This window comes from Stegodyphus dumicola, chromosome 2 (genome assembly GCF_044657685.1).
Source record: "Stegodyphus dumicola isolate Sdum_Otavi_A_Nest chromosome 2, ASM4465768v1".
Lineage (NCBI taxonomy): Eukaryota > Metazoa > Arthropoda > Arachnida > Araneae > Eresidae > Stegodyphus > Stegodyphus dumicola.
In genome coordinates this window covers 39,653,158-39,671,040 of record NC_140769.1, presented here as the reverse complement: position 1 = coordinate 39,671,040, position 17,883 = coordinate 39,653,158, and the positions used below count along the sequence as shown (strand labels likewise).

General features: G+C 31.0%; 1 protein-coding gene across 2 annotated transcripts in view; it reads right to left on the bottom strand.

Annotated features, from left to right (window-relative positions):
* Positions 1 to 17,883, bottom strand: part of LOC118182138 (ovostatin-like) — a 125,036-nt gene that overhangs the window by 29,960 nt on the left and 77,193 nt on the right. Inside the window, exons 13-20 of one of the 2 annotated variants that reach the window (XM_035351441.2) lie at positions 14,973 to 15,197; positions 13,459 to 13,667; positions 10,732 to 10,885; positions 8,953 to 9,102; positions 8,750 to 8,825; positions 5,398 to 5,492; positions 3,765 to 3,891; positions 708 to 861 (exon numbers count right to left, since the gene is read on the bottom strand). In XM_035351441.2, coding sequence (XP_035207332.1) covers positions 708 to 861; positions 3,765 to 3,891; positions 5,398 to 5,492; positions 8,750 to 8,825; positions 8,953 to 9,102; positions 10,732 to 10,885; positions 13,459 to 13,667; positions 14,973 to 15,197 — 1,190 coding nt within the window. The remainder of the gene's footprint in view (positions 1 to 707; positions 862 to 3,764; positions 3,892 to 5,397; positions 5,493 to 8,749; positions 8,826 to 8,952; positions 9,103 to 10,731; positions 10,886 to 13,458; positions 13,668 to 14,972; positions 15,198 to 17,883) is intronic. The other variant, XM_035351442.2, reaches the window with a different exon arrangement.

Genomic DNA, 17,883 nt, shown 5'->3' with positions numbered 1-17,883 from the left:
TTATATTTATTAATTATTAAGATTTCTTCAGTATTCTTTGATTACATAAAATCAATTATTTTACTTCGAATTACTGACAGCAAATAATGATATTACCTTATAACCTTTAGACAACTTTTGTAATGTTTAATAGTGCTATTTTCAGTTACAATAACATAAGGTGTTTCATATTCAAATGTTCCAAAGCCAAAGGCAATGAAAGTGTCGTTAAACAAATTTCTTTGAAAATATCCGTCGGTTAAATGAGATTTCAGATACATAGTTAAGACTAAATTTGGTTAGGTTATTTGAATATGGCAAAGCATACGAGGGCTGCCTTCCTGGAGGACGTTCCGAGAGAAACTGGCTCGTACAGGCACGTCATACATGAGGAAAATCCCAAACCAATCACGCAGCCAGCCATTTCTTCTGGAATTGAACCCGGTCAGACTCCCAGTATTTAGAACACTCGGCCGCTGGTAGAGGATTTAAAACTAAATACGTACATTTACTATTAAAATTTTATTCTGAAATGGCTGCCATTTGTTTCAATGATCTTCTGTATTCCTATTAATTATATAAATTAACTAATTTTATGTATTCCTGTTAATGATATAAATTCACAAATCTTCTGTATTCCTATTAATTATATGAATGCACTAATCTTCTGTATTTCTATTAATTATATATAGTTAGTATTATAAACCTATTAATTAATTGTAACTCACCCAGTCATTTCCATCTCGAATAACCACGTTTCTGGGAAGTAATTTCTTACATCGACTACTGATTTGGTAACTTCAATTCCCATTTTAGAATCAGCCACTGCTGGAGCTGCAGGTCTCCTTGCAGTCGAAGCCAATGCCACAGCTTTAAAAGAAACTTTAGTTAAAAAATTACTTCAGTCAAGATTATCACAAATTTATCGTTGAAAATATGCAAATTACAAGTGTCTTCCGCTAACGAAAATTAGCTTTTGGAAGTAATCAGTAGTTTATTTGATGACAAAAGAGATCAGAAGACTATTTTTTGCTTTTGTAAAGAAAGGTTGAAGAGTGAAAGTATGGTTCAGCATCAGTTTTATGCCGTAATTTTATAAAAATATGAATAATAATTATAATACAATAATGAATTTAAATTTTGTGAAAGATCGTTTGATTATCTGCAAAGAATTAGCTTTACGACAGAAGAAAAAAAAAGGCCTGTCTCAGCAGCCAAGAATACTTTTAAAGAAAACCACCATAATCTCATAGATAACGATAAAATTTCAAGCTTCGTACCTACAAATACTCAAACTCAGAGGGCTCAACGCATCATTATCACTACTACTCTTTATAGGTTTTCTAATGAGTTGGCCAATTTTTTCAATTTCGGAAGGTGAGACTGTATGCTCTTTTAGCGTTATTTAGATTTTAAGAGATCTATGCTAGGATCTGATAAACTTCTTGGGCAAATCTGGCAGCGGCCTTTTCCAAATAAAGTAATAAGAATTGCTTCTTCATTTTACACTATTTTGGTTTATGAAAGGTTTCACAAGAAGCTCTGGTTTCGTAAAGCGGAGCACACTTGTAATGCAAAAATATTACAGAAAATATTCAAACACTAGAACTTTAATAACTTTGTACTGTTATTGTTATTTAAATTAACCAATTATTTATAATTTCAGCCTTTTCTAAATAACTTCGCCTTTTCTGTTTTCTCACGAGAAATATAAATGTAGAGAGTATTTAAGCTATTCTTGGATTCTCGAGAGACAAGCTACGTTACCAGGTTTCTCCAGCTCTGATAAGACCGTAATTATTCGGCTTTGCGTTATAGCTGCGGTCATTTAAACTGTTACGCCTGTCAGAAGTTCTAAGCCAACTTAGTTTAAGTTAAATTCTGTAGTCTTTGATTACTAGGTTAAGTTTTAAATTTGAATTTGACTGTTATTTTCAGTTGCATCACAACAAGTGGTGGTTGATCTTGTCAAGCACGAGAAGTACGTTTATATCCAAGTTCTTTTTTAATAAAAAAAGTTATTTTAAAACCTTTTCAAGACTTTGCAGTTAATTTCAGACCAAGCGGTAATTCGTTCCATATTTAGTTTATGCTAGTCAAAGAACGTCAAAGTCTAGAATTTCATTCAATCTTTGCATTCATGCATTTCTAAATACCTAAAAATATATTTTTAAGAAAACTGTAATTTATTTCACAAATATGATTTTTATTTTCAAACAAATCTGAGCAGTTTAATACTTTACATTTTAAAATATTTAATATGCATTCTTTAAGAAATAAAAAATAACGTCTTTAAAATACAAATGATGCACAGATTTAAGTCATGTTTTCGCGCAATATTTTCTGTTGCAAAAAACAAAACTGGAAAAAGATAAACGGAAAAGAAATAACACATTAACAATTTTAAGCAGATATTGATGATTAATTCTTCATTAAAGCCACATGATATCATGCCAGCACTCCTTTACGTTGTAGAGTCATTAGGTTCTTTTTCTGTGATCAGAAATCTTCAAATTAACCATTCTTTTGTCGGGAATCGAACCAAGGTTTTCCAGTGGCTAGCTGTATATGCTGCTCATTAAATCATAAGGATAAATGGCAAGAATATCTTGTCTTTAAATCCTTTCATTTCAGTCACTACAAGTTGGTCCAAAAAAAGTAAGAATATGTTATTATCCAATCGAATTTTAATTGGGGTGCCACACTGTAGTGTAATTAGGCTTTGTAGAGAGTAGGAATCCTGCAAAATCAACCATGGCCAAGCCGGAAATCGAACCAAATATTCCACTTAGCAGCCAAATGTGATAGTCAATACGCTACGAGAGTATACGAAAGGAATACTTTTAATTCCATTTCCAAATTAATACACCATTAAAATCAAGTTTCTTCATTATGTCTCAAAATTTCTAACGCACTGAAATAATTTTATCATTAATATACGGGAGAATTAAAATCTTTATTGTTAAATATAATTACATGCATATCATATAGATGCCTAGATGCCATTTATATCAAAACTGCCGAAAGTCATTATTATTCTAATTTTCGATTGCTATTTTTTTGGGGGGGGTGTTGAATTTTTTTTTCTTTTAACGGAGTGCGATTTTATTTTGATACTTATTTGATGATACATAAGGCATTTCTTTCGCCTTCTTAGCATGCCTTCGTGGTGTAATGGTCAGAACACTCGGCACGTATTCGAGAGGTTCGAGTCCCGGCGAGGGCAGTGTTCATTTTTCATGACTCCTGCTTCACAAAAAAATCCTAATGACCCTACAAAGTTATCTGAATTATTTAACGCTTATAAATAATTAGACTCTTAAAGTTTTATTTTTAAACAGAAATCATCTTATTCATTTATTAATTAAAAACTATTTATATCTTACGGAAATTGCCCATGACAATTAATAAATGTTACATTTCATGAAGAAATTTGATAGGAAAATGAGAACTAACGGACCAAGACTTTTCTAATACCGAAACAGAAAGATTTGCATATTCTAGACATTAATTTTTCTTCCAAGAACTGGAATAAAAATCAAATTTATAAGGAAATTTGCAAATAAATATTTAACATAAAAAGCACAATATTTGTAAATAGTTAAAGTTATTACGAAAAATAAACACAATTATAAACGATTATAATGTAACCACATATATTATTTTGATCATAAATAAAAGGTATTTGTAGCAATTATACAAATTAGGGAGAGACTTAAAAAGATTAGCACACAATAAAATTTTAGTATACAACATTTAATATTAAAATAAGCATTCTGAATTACCTTGGCCACCAGCACCAAAAGTGCTAAATCCTTGAGTCTCATACTGGACATGAATTCCTCCTCTGTTGTTGCTTTTGCATGGTCGTGTGAATAGAGTCAGATTACTGATGACGACAAAGCCGGCATTCTAGATAACAGAAAAATATTATGTTAAATTCAAATATTTAATTAAAACATTTAGCGTGAGTCCGAGAGAGGTCTAAAGTAGCAAGAGCTTAATTTTCTGTTTTGTACCTCATACTTGTGAGAACAATAGGTCAGATTGTTTAGCTATTAACTCATAATTTCAGAAGAATTAATCACATTGTAGTTACATAAGTTATGACCATGGCCGAAAGCAATTTATTTCATCATTTAGAAATTAGTGGACTTTGTTATTTAATAAAATTTTACTCGATTTAACTTACTGAGATATTTTGTAAATTACCTGATAATTGTCTTAGGATATTTAGCGCATTTCAGTTATCTTGCCAGCTATAATTGGCCGTTATTTATTTTGAAATTAAAGATGAAACATTTTATATTTTTGAATGCCTTTGGGATATGAAATTAGTTTCATTTTCATGTAAACCTAGGAAATTTTCAGACTTTCTCTCATTAAAAAGTTCACCTAAAAGACAAGGAATATTACTATACTTTTCTAAATATTATTGTCAATGATTTTATCATCTATAGCGTAAAGAGATATAAAATATCTCCTTTAGAATATGCTTTCGTAAGACACCCCTCCGCTTCGTTCATTAAAAATTTACTATCTGAGAAGGACTTTCCATTCACAAAAAATTATATTGTCCCAAAATGATCTCAGATTTCCTACAAAATTTCCATTTCATGTGCACATAAGAGTTCCCAGACTAGAAGACGTGGTCCATATATTAAGATATTACCTCTTGCCTCTCGAAGAGTTGAGGTCTTTCAAGTTTCAACACTCACCCTCGCTGTAAGATTTTCATATTAAAGCAATAATCTATTAATCTACAAGGATGTCTGCTGTTTAAAAGCATTCTATAAAGTACCTTTATTATCAAGATCAATAAATTCTAGAAAGGTGAGCAAAGTTTTGTAATGGAATGAGACTTGTATTGTGCCAAAATATTTTCTAGCAAAAACTGAAGTTAATTGAAAAATTCAATTAGTATGCCTTTCAGAACTTTCAGATTTCTTTTTAGAGTTCATGAAGAGGCTTTTCATATATTTATAAATTTTTGTTTCTGTAACTGGAATCTAAATAAACATTGTTTAGTTTTGAAGTGATTGATATTAATAGCGTTTGTCATGATTACATTTTTTTATCATTTATATCTCAGATTTTCTATTAAAATTACACTTTCCATATTCCTCAGTAGCTCCTTCGTGTGGCTACTGAACATCATATAGCATATAATCACTGTCTATTTAATATGAAAAATATTATTCAAGTGTTTTCACCTTATATATTCATATTTCAAGTCACCTTGTATAGACTTCGAGAGATTTCATTTATGTTTACGCCAATTAATATCTTATTTTTATCAAAGAATTAACCACATTAGTAGAATAATGTAAAGTAGCTGAAATTACTAATTAGGCAAAAAACATTCTCATCATTAAATAGTGGTCATTAAATAATAGTCATAATTTATTTAAATCTTACGTAAAATGCAGCAAGTGCATCTTCGTATGACGATGAAGACCAGGGTCGAGGCATAACTATTGAGCTATAATCTAAAGGTGCTGATTTGTATAAACCTACAGAAAAGAAAAAAAATGCATATTTAAGTCTATTGATTGAATACATATAAAAAGTCAAAAAAGTTTTGCAATCCATCTTAAGAAAATTATACATTGATGTAATAAACTTGGAAAAAAGTAGTAAAAAATATACCGTATTTGATGGTATATAAGACGCACTTTTTTTTCTAAATTTAGTCTCAAAAAAGTTACCTGCGTCTTATACGTGAAGAACACAGGTTAACTTTCAATACTGAATGCTATTTTTAGCCCGGATAAAGGTCTAGACACACATAACGTTTTCTACATCTACATGTGTGTGGCCTTCAAAATAACGGCGCGTCTTATATGCCGTCAAATACGGTATATGCGAACACTTAACATTGCATCATAACTCTAAATATATGTTGCTATGCTGGTAAATTTTCTGTTGAATTGTATACAGTGTAAGTACGAAGAAATTGGTGCTCTAAGTTAAAAAGACAAAAAGAAATGGGTTAGCAGTAGTGAGGGTAATAGCAGACTGGTAGACTGCGAGCTCAGCGAAAGCGTAAAAAAACTCAACAAACTTTTTTTGGCGATCATTAAAATCTGAACCCTTTCAGAGTTTTCTTATTTCTATTTATATAACAATTTTATTTGTATACGAAGGTCTTGACCTTAATTTACTTTTAAATTCTACCTACATATAAAGGCACGTATCGTTTCGTATAAGCATAGAAATCTGCCGCATGATTTGAAAACCGTTTTTGATATCCAAAGTGAATGAGTTCAAAACTTGTAATTTAATAAGTTAAGCGCTCTGTCACAATTTTGATACAGAACACTTCAGGAAACTTCGTACATAATGATGAAATCGTAAAGCGTCTGTGTTCTCGAACCTTTTCAATCCGGGTCAGATCATCATTAATGACGGACGGTCGCCCACATCGTCCCTCACGAACATTATGATTTCATCATTGCTTCATGATTTCATCATTATTTACAAAGTTTCCTCAAGTTTCGTGAAGTGTTTTATATAAAAACTGTGTCAGAACGTTTAAGCTGTCGGAAGTCTTGCTCACACTGGAAACCAAAAAATGGTTATGAAATCATGTAGCAGATCTCTATTAAAATGGGATTAAGATGCTCACCGTACGATTCAGTAAGTATTGTAATAGAGGTAAATAATTAGACTGAAATGTAGATTGAAGTCCAGGCTTTGGTAAAAATAAAATTATTACAAAAGTGCCGTTGTATTTGTGTAATGTCAAAATAAGCCTCGTATATGTAATGCTAATGATGCTAATTTAGTAGTTTTTTCTTATTGTTTAAAAATAGTTACAAATAATTAATTTTTCTTTAGTAACAGGCATCATTCGTCATTTAATGATTTTCGTATGCTACTTTTATTTAAACAGGAGCGTAAGTAAAAAGTCCTTGACATTAAGCACACATAATATTTAACCGTCACGCCCATTTAGCTGACATTCTACACAAACCTTCGGTGAAATCGGATATCGTGAGCTAAATGCAAAGGAAAACAAAACAAGCTTGGCGCATAAAGTGTAGAGGACGTCCTGTCTATGCTCGACTTAATACAACACCTGTAAACCACCTGTTCCCAACTCCTTGATAAATACATGCGATAAGTTCCTTTTTTGCACTATAATTTCCTAACCTTTTTTTTTATTCTTCTTAATGTTGACCCCCTCGCAGGAGAGTAATCTACACAGTTACCTTTGACGGTTGCAAATCTTGATCGCCAACATCCTCGTTACTGGATCAGAAACAGCAGAGGAGATGGAGCTCCTCTGCTTATCTACCCCTTGTTTGATCCTGATGTTGGCGAAAATTGTGCCACAATGAAAGTAATTTTTAATTTTCAAAGAGCAGGCGAGAAAGAAGGCATATAAAAATGATCATAAATCAAAATACGGACATTTATCGATATCTGGCATTAAATGAAAACAAAAATGTAGTATTTGCCTATAATGTCTATAAGCCTATTAACTATGCACTCTGACGACGGCCTTTGACGATAAGTACGGGCAGTCTTTATTGGCACAGTTTCTCACATTCTTCTTATAAATATACGTGCTATCGGCTACATGGACGTGACACTTAATAATGTCCTATCGTATAACAACTGTCGAGTGAATGTCCGCGACCGTAGTTGCTATTTCAGATGCTATTTTGCTTACGCTCCTATTTGCATAGCAATAAGAGGTAAAATATGGAGGGTGTGTACACATTTTTAGAACGATTTTGGGGGCATTTAATTAATGTTTAAGATGTAAAGAGTATGTTTTTAAACGTTCGATTTGATAGCTATTTTTTAGACCTGTTGTGGTCTTATAGATCTATCTGCTTTTAGAACGATTTTGGAGCCATTTAATTAATGTTTAAGATGTAAAGAGTATGTTTTTAAATGTTCGATCTGATAGCTCTTTTTTGGACTATAGATAGACCTGTTGTGGTCTTATAGATCGATCTGCTCTGGAATCTTTCTGGATTATAGACTAACCTGTACTTCTGAACTACAGCCTTTTTTTTGGATCATGTTTTCTATGACAGAGAAGGTTTCGGTAAAATTTCCAGAGATTATTGATTTCCATTCCTCTTCCACAACATTTCAGAGTCCATCAATTGTGTTTATAAAGAGCTCTTTTCAAGAGACCATAAGGACAATAGCCCCCAAGCGAAACATTAGGGGACTTATCAGAAATGCCTTGAAAAGTTATATATGCAATACCTGCATCAGTCTTCATTTTTTCAAGAAATGCAATGACACTTATCGAAGTATGACTTGCTGCTTTGTCTTAATGAAGTTTCACTCTTTGAAAATCACTGGGATAAAGAAATGGATTTTTTATTCTGTAAATATAGAAGATAAAATTTTCTCTTGATTGTACGTTTAATTAGTTTTAAAATATTTTTCACTATTCTTATTTTTAATTTTTCATTATAAGGTAATCCTGTAACAAAATCAAAAGGCGCATTGTTTTAGTGTCAAAACACGCAATCTGAATTACGTTTTGTTCACTAAAGTTGGAAGTTTCACTAACGCTGAGCTGGAATGATAACACTAAAAATAATACAAGCAAGCAAAAGGTTTTCCAAAATAATATTTATAAACTCTATAATAACGTACCATCCCTGGTCTGATCAGTAAAACGAATAGTATCTACATTTAATATCATTTAATGATTAACATAAAAATTGCTATTCTGAAAAGTTAAAACATAATAGTTAAATATAAGTTATTATTAACAAAAATAAAAGCTGCTACCTACCAGGTTGAGGAGCAGGTTCATTGCAAGGATTACTACCATAATGCACGTATTCCCTGCTCTCCAAAATTGAAAATATCTACAAATGTAATAATACTTACAATGTAACTCATATGCTATTATCATTATATATATAGCTGTACAATTATATTGCTCATAAAATTATAAGTATATTCGTCGTAAAAACTTAGTCTCAAATCACTTACTTTTTCTGTCGTTAGTTGTTCACTGGAGTCCAGTAGCGAAACACTTTTGTCAACAACTTTGATACCACAAAGTGAGTTAGGAGCTGCCTTAACTTTTATTGATGTTCTCGTGCCAGGCTGTTGGACTTCATCTCCAAATCCAAAATGAACCTACAGAACAAAAAATGCATTAAAGTCAGAGTTTAAAATAAAAATGAGTACTTATTCTAATGAAGACTGCTACCTAAAAGTCAGCAATAAAGGCAATCTAAACACCATGATAAAATATATACATATTTCTGAAAAGATAGTAACATATAATTTAGTCAGTGTAAATGTTGCCGCGGATCATAGCAAAAATAAATTATCACCATGATTAAACTAAACCCACGTATAATTTTTCATCTCGAAATGAGTTTAAAAATTTTCTAGCTTCCGTATTTTTAGGAGACGACTATAACCACATTACAGATAATTACTATTTTTTCTTTAAAGTTTTAATAGTTTAACTATATTAGTAAGGATACAGTAACCTTCCGCAAGCTTTAAAATGTACTAGCATAATGTAAAAATTAATATCTAAATTTCAGTTAGCTAAATTTTAAACTACATTTTTCCAATAAAGAAAATCACGACATGTTCACGTTAAAAGTTTTAACGACCGAATAATACATACACTACATATAGTCAAGAAGCTATCTACATTTAGGATTAATATAGGAATTTACAAGAGAAAGTATACGTACAGGCAATCAAAGTAACATATTTACGCAAAGAAAATTATTAAAAAGACTTTCATCGAAATAAATGCAATTTTTATTTTTTGATTATTGCATGTTGAACACATTTTATTTTTACCAACGGCAAAGTGAAATAAGTCGCAAATTAAAATGAAATAAAATCTATAAACAAAAAGTCTATAAGCATTAAATTGACAGAAATTTTTTTTTTGTAGTCGGCTAATAATTTGCATATTATCATTTCCTTATAAGGACTCACTGATCCTAAACTAGCACAAATTAATTTTGATAGTTTCTTGATGTTTACATTGTACCATTCTTCTCTTGAAATAGAACAAAAGCTTTAATATACCATTTTCAAATTATATTGTGCTAAATCCTGTATTCCAGGAAAACCCAAAAATATTCTATAGGATTCACGACGGGGGATTAGGGGTATGTAGATCTGTTCGCACACTGTATAGCATCCAAAGCTTCAAAACTTGAGTAGTGCGCTTAAAGTGCTTGTAACTTTGGAAACATTAATTGTGATATTATTTTGTAATAATGCTGTTGAATTCAATTTTATGGTTTAAGTGCGAAGAACATTATATTTAATAAATAAAGGTAACACACAAAACGTTAAAAACACGCCCCTTTGTGTGTGTGTAACGTAAAATCTGAAGGCTTTCAGATTTTTAAATTTTTTAAATAAATGAAATATTTAGTTTGCATTACATGAATAACGAAAAGATAATATAAAAATTACACTTTTTGTATAAAAACATTTGTAATAAATTTCTTCGTATAAATATGATCTTTATGCTGCCTACACGCAGATTGTTTCTAGTCATCGTAGTAAATTTATGTAAACGTTTGATTCCTAGACGCACGTTGTTTTTGTGAATTATACTATATTTATTTCGAATTTTGCGTTAATGTAAATTAGTTCACATTACCTTAAATAGTGTGTGGTTATCTATAAAAGACTGACATTTATCATTAAATTTTTCTATTCAAAGATAAAGCATCGTGTTTAAAACATAAAATACAGGAAACATATCACGTTTTACTCTCATACCTCATTTTTAAAGCATTTTTCGACTTTATATTTTTGTGAATCTGCCACAGTTTCTCTGTCGTCCCTGATGTAGTATACCAAAAGATGGAACGATGGTGACAGGCTAGCATCGATATCAATATCAATTGTCACTTTACCCACAGGCGGGACGTATCTGAAACAGAGAAAGTATTAAAAAATAATTACAAAATGAGAAATAGATCGCCTTTTTGTTTATTATAATTTATTATTTAATCATTATAATATAATATAATATAATATAATGAAACATTTATATATTGATCTATCTTTTACCTCATTCTAATATCCCTCCCTCGTAAAGCAAAGCATGACTGGCATGACTTAGCGAAAATTTATGCTGTCTAATTATTTTAATCAGTAAGGAGAGGACAGTTAATTAATTGGTCAGCATTACTGTTTTTCCTATTAAGCGAATTATGAGATTACTAAGATTCGTGAAACATCTTTGACGGACAAAGACATTTCAAATGCTATGCCTGTCTGTTTACTATGCTACTGTGCTCTTACCAAATGCTATGCTTGTCTGTTACAGTTGTACTTCGATAAACTGTGTTCTCAACCTGTTTAAATGTTTTCCCTTGGAACTTAATGTGTAAGTCTATAGAGAATAAAAGGTACTTTTCGTATGTATTTCTCGCAGTGCAATGCAGTGTTCGATGCATTTTAAGTGCTATTAGGCTCATACATTCAAAATTTCAATTCCTCGAAATTTTTACACCCTGAATATGGTAAACAGCTCGCATTTATGTCATACATGAAAGAAAAATTCGAAAAGCAAACATGCAGTCAGCCCGTTTGCTTTGTTTAAATTATCAGTATTCAGCAGTCTTAATCACTCAGCAGTTAATGAGGACATCAGCTTATCAAAGTCCAACTGCATTTTAAAAGACATCATATTGTACACAGATTATGGACAAAAAATTCTCAACAGATTTTGCTCGGAAAGATATGAGACATTTATTTTGCTTTCTAAGCAAAATATTATATCAATGGTTATTTTATAAGCTAATTTTTTGGGAACAACAACACAAAAAAATCTACATCTGATCACAATTTAAAATAAAAATTCATGTAACATGCTGATGCAAATTAATTTTCTCTAAACTAAAATAAAGTATTTTTGTAATATAAATAATATGCTGGCACAAGAAAAAACATTAATTAGAAGGAAAAAAATTAAATGAAAAGATTACAAAAGAAATAAAATAGTACATTTACATTTTTACGTTTAAAATTTCATTACTTTAAGCACCCATGCTAATTTTCACATGTTACTTATTTAAGGATGTGAAATTCGAATTCCACGAATCCTAAAAAATATTAAATGCTGGTAAACTCGAATATTTGCTCTTTTCTTGTCGTTCGAATCTTTTGTATCCTAATTTTAAAACACAGAATAAACTTTTAAACTTAAAACTTACTGAACTGAAATAGCAGCGCTTAATAAAAATAAATGCATAAAATTCTATTCTTGAAATTATAATTATCAGTATCAACCTCTTAGCAGCTCTTAATGTCACAATGAATTTATCCGTTATGAATTCCTAAAATAACCATGTTTTTAATTTTTCTTTATTTCCTGGAGAGAATTTAGCATTCCAGAATTTTTCGTAATTTCCTGGAGAGAATTCGCATTTATCAGTCTTAATTCTTGAAAGCTGTCTCTTTGTTCTCTATACTTTGACTTAAAAATTGAGCTGTTACTCTACTTGTTTCCAAAATTTTTTGACAAAATGAATTTCGAAATTCAAGATTAATCATATTGTACTTGATTTACTTAAATTTCATATGCGTATTCTGAGCATATGTACATAGATATATTCTTAAAAAGTGTGATCTTAAGTTCGTGTACTTCAATAAGAGAAGATTTCAGATTTCGTTTTTAAGTTTCCTTCCCCCTCCTTGTAAATCCTATACATAGCGCGTCTACAAAAAAGTTTTAGGACAAATTTATTTAACTATTTCCAGCAAAATGACAAATGATTATTAATGGTATTTATCTCCAAGATATCTCAACATGATTTTTCTAAAGAAATTTTGTAGGAAGTTAATTGTTTGTTTTGATCCAGTGAACATCTACTGTCAAGGATTCGAAAGCTAAGCAAAGATTAGCAATCAGCTTTTGCTATTAACCAGATAAAACAGCAACGGAGACATTTGAAATGTTGTGTAAAGCGTTCTGGGGTCAAGTATTAACATGAACCAATGTTTTTCCGTTGGTTCCGATGATTTCATGATAGACGCGAAAATACTCATAACGATAAGAATAATGGCCAAAGAAATTCATAAAACCTTCACCACAGGCTTAAACAGTATTCAAAATTTGAGTTCGAAGAACTCAAGTTTGTACACGAGAAGATGAAAGCATCAAGCAGTGTATAAAGTTATAAATATTGTACATAGAAGAGTAAGCAGTAAAAATGTTGTTTTCTTCAGTTTTCAGTTTCATAGCAATTAAGTCGTAAAACTTCCCAGACGTATTGTGTTACAAGGATTAGAGAAAATCTGGTATTAGCCCATATTTATTTTTTATGTTTGTGTATAAAACGTTAACCTTTCAGGTAACTTTTGCTAAGGTTTTTCAACCAGTTAATTTCTTCGTTGTTTTTCTGCTGATTTATTTTTATTACATTTTCCAAGGATCTCTTATTCAAATAATTCTACAACAATTATTGAAATGAAGATAAAATCACAAATGAAACCTACCTGGCTTCCCTTGCTGATGGGCAGTCTTCCTCAGATGAGCTTGAGGATGAACTTGAAGATGAGTCTGCGGATGTTAATGCTGGCTCAAGTTGAGTTTCTTGCTCATTGATAAGTTTACTTTCATCTTGGAATTCTTTGGACACATCATCTTGGACTGAGAATGAGACAGGAACAGAGCCAGATCGTAGTACCTTACCCTGGCTTACAACCTACATTAATATGTAACAAAACCGCCAAAGAAGATTATAAACTTTTAAACCTGGATAAAAAAGCTTTTTACATAATATCGTAAAAAATCTAGATTTCACTGGCAAGAAGTTCTAGTCAGGAAAAATTCTAGCACTTTGATTTATGATAAAGAATGAGACTGATACTTTGCTGGAATTATATTACAGCTATAATTATTGACTTTTATTACTTCAAACTGGGCATTTCAGGATATTTTTTTTTCCTCAGTTGCTTTTTCTTATAATCACGGCAACAACAACTTACTTATTTACCACCAGCTGAGTTGCTGTACCGCCTATTATATGACTATCAGCATTTGTATTCAATTGGTAGAGCATTCTATTGTCGCTAGGCCTAGCGAAAAATCTCTATATTACGTATATTATAATTTGAAGCGCAATTTATAAAGTTACTTCGGAAGATGGGTATTTGTAACCTATCAAGACTTTGGCCTGAACAATATCAAGTGGGGTATATTAATGTACATCATATGTGCTGTTTACACATTTGCAGAGTTGTGTAATATTTGCTTGTCACATTCATAGTAGTCATTTGTGTAAATTGCGGCAGATAAGATAGTCGAGTTCCCTAACTGTGCCCGTCCCCAATTCATTTCTGTTTAGAGTGCTTTGTTAAAAGAGTAAGAATGAAGGCCGACTTGAACTATAGTCTCAAATGAGCTTGCGATAAAAAAGGACTGTACTATATATTTTTTTAAAAGATGCGTGATTTAGCGAAGGTATATTTAACAGATTTTCAACATAATAGAACGACGGCAAATTACTGTGTCCGGGTTTGAAAAAGGCTAACTTCAGTTTAATATTGCATAGCAAATTTAATGAAGAAATGCGAAGAAGTTAGTTTTCACAGCTGTTACGTTACAGCTGTTGGTACTTGTAAAACATCTGTTGGATTTAACTCGCATTAGATAAACTTCTACTTTTACCTTTGAACTCATACTGTGGATATTTGGTCACGATTAAAATGTTTTTTGATTGTGAGCATTAAGAATGATTCAATATATTTAAGTACAGTGATAGGTGAGTTGTCAAAATTTCATTAAGGCAATCAAACTCATATTTAATATTAATTCAGAACTTCAATTAAAATCTTCCTAAAGCAATTAATACTTAAGCTGATATGCCCCAACAGAAACTCAATTTCTGTTGGGGCTATGCGCAAACCCTAGTGAATTTTAAATTCCCCACAGTCTAGAAAATGCTCTATGAGCAAATTACTAAAATCCATTATAAATTATAAGAAGTACAATTCTTACGATTAATTACCTGGTACACGAAATTCAGATTGGCATCTTCCTTTGACGTAAATAGAATTGTGACGCTCTTCTTCGTACCACACTTTAGTACATCCTGCTCTGGCTGCAACTGAAGGAAATTACCAGATGGCGAGAACCAAGGTGTCAGAGACATACTTGTTTCTGGTGTATTTAGCACATTTTCACGGTGAGTTCCGGTGGGATTTGCTGGTTTCGCAAAACGAATAGATTTTGCCTGAAATGTAATACAAACATTTTCAGAATCATACTTGTAGATATAAAAAATAGGACTGCTAAAATACTTTTACACCACAAATTTAAAGTTTTAGGATTATTTAAATTTATAGTGTACTACAACTGGACCTCAGAGAGTTATCGAACTTATTATTTAAGTTACCAGGAGCCTTAAAGCTTCAAGTAACGCTGAGGTCTGTGCAATTTGATTTTAACTCATCCGACAGTCGTATAGCCGAATGCATTGATCGCAAATGTGTCTTCAAAATTATATAGCGAGTGTGGAAGACATAGAGATTGAGGCATACAGAGTGTACGGAAAATTGTGGAAACAGGGTTTATATTTTTAATTTACAGTTGCCATATTTCTCAAAAGAAGGTGCAGAATTTTATTTGAATATTTTCAACATTGTACGTGGGAATGTTCGGAAAAAATAAAATAACACTTGAGTTTTAATCAAACAAGCATTCCAACTAATAAAACATTAATTATAATTAATTAAAAATAACCTTTACTTGGAAAATTCGAAGACATATTCAAGTGTAAATTTGCTGAAAGTAGCTATTTTTCCATTTTTATAATGCCATAATTCGAGATTCGTGAGCAAATTTGGGCAGAAACTGTTTAAGGAGTTAGATTGATTGGACGTTGATTAGAAACCTAAGGACTTAGATTAATTGCTTCTGAATTTGCCCGTGGATTCTTCTAGGAAATGTTTGTTAAGCATCTCAGGGCGTTTTGTTGTATATTTAAGGCAGTTTAAGCTAAAGTGTCAAGAATATTTTAAGTAATTGGAATTTTTATTCAACGGGGTTGATCTACGATGACCGATTTTATTTTTTTAAGAGCGTTATCGTAAAACTCACCATCGATTGATACTCATCTATAATCTCTAAAGAATACTCACCATCTATTACGAAACTTTGTGATTGGAGCATATAGTGTCATAAATTAACATGCTTATTAATGTCCCGTAAATGTAATGTAAAAGTAATACATAATTACCTATTGATGGTTTGCTTTCTCTATATATTACAAAATATTATGAGCCTAAATTCCAAGTGAATTTAAACGCCGTCTAAAAATCCATAATAAATAAATTAAAATCTAAGATCAATATTTAAGGACACCGCGACTCTACGTTTTCGAAGAATAGTATGATGAGATAAAAATTGTCCTCATTTAATTGAAAACCTAGAGCAAAAATCAGTACTGAAATACGTTTTTGTTAAAACGCTGAGCTTGCAGTCTACCAATCTGCTGTTACATTCACTTCAACCAATCCAATTTTGAGTCTCTTTAGCTTTATTATTAAGCACAAATTTCTTCGCACTTACGCTGCATACAATAATTCAACAGCAAGAGTACAAAATTTTTTAAACAAGCACAGCAGTATACGGTTAGAATTCTCGATACAGCGTTGTTGGCATACATTTTTCTGTTTTTGTCAGTCTCTCAGTTCATCATAGCAATGTTCAGTTTTCTTACTAAGATGGCTTTATAAAACTTTTTTGTGCTTTTCTAATTAACAGTTTGTGTGTTTATTAAATATCACGCTCTTCTCGCTTAGGATACATAAAATTCGATTCAACAGCAAAATCACAAGATGTTTAAAAACAGCAGAATTTCAGAATCTCCGACAGACAATCTGGCGCGCTGGAGATAATTTTTTTTTTTTTTTAAATACAGTGTTTGCATTGCTTACTTAGAAATCATTAAGTTTGTTAATAAAAAATTCGTTAAAGTTTTGTAAAATATGAAATAGATAATAAAACCAATTCGGGTTTCCAGCTGCCCATGTTGGGGTGGAGGACTACATTATTCAAAATCTAATGGTTCTAGGCACCTTTTTTTCACAATTTGAGAAACACGCATAAATTCATGCAAATTCTTCATTATTTAATTTCTTATAATATAATACAGGACGATAATATTTGGTGGCAGCAATTTGAAACGTGAAATGTACATTAATCGAGAGTAATAGCCTTTCTGAGCTAACGCCTCTTTGGGCTAATAAAAATAAGTTTTAAAATATTGAACTAAATTCACGATTCAAATTATACACTTTGGTGGCTGAATTATGGAAAGTTTTTATATCAATGCATTTAAAATGCAATAAAATTTCATTATTTTAAATAATGCAGATGATATTCAATATTAAGGAAATTCAGAATTTCACATTATTGTTACTTTGACAGTTATAAAAATAAAAATACCATCAAGCGCACTTACTAAAATAAAATTCGAAATTAAATTGAAAAAGAAAAATAGTTTGCCAATAAACCAAAAAGAAAACAAAAATGAGACGAGTTCCTTTCTTATTTAATAGGGAAACTGATGCTGAATTAGGTTCATATAAAAAATGTATACTGGACCTAAATCTGCACTTATATCGAAGTTCAAAACTTGAAGTTTTCATTTAACAAAACATTAAGTAAATGCGTTTAAAGACAACTAATAATCATCTGTCAAAATATTTATCAACTATACTTTTACACAATAGTTTAAACAGTCAAAATAACAATCAAAGGGATTCTGTTAGATACAAAGAATTTCAAATTATTGTTATTTTAACTACGATATAAGCAACATTAAGTATGCATACTGAAAACGCATTCAAAATTAATATTTTAAAAAGTTTCACCGGTACCGGATACTTGCGGATAATTCTTCTGTGGAAGATAAT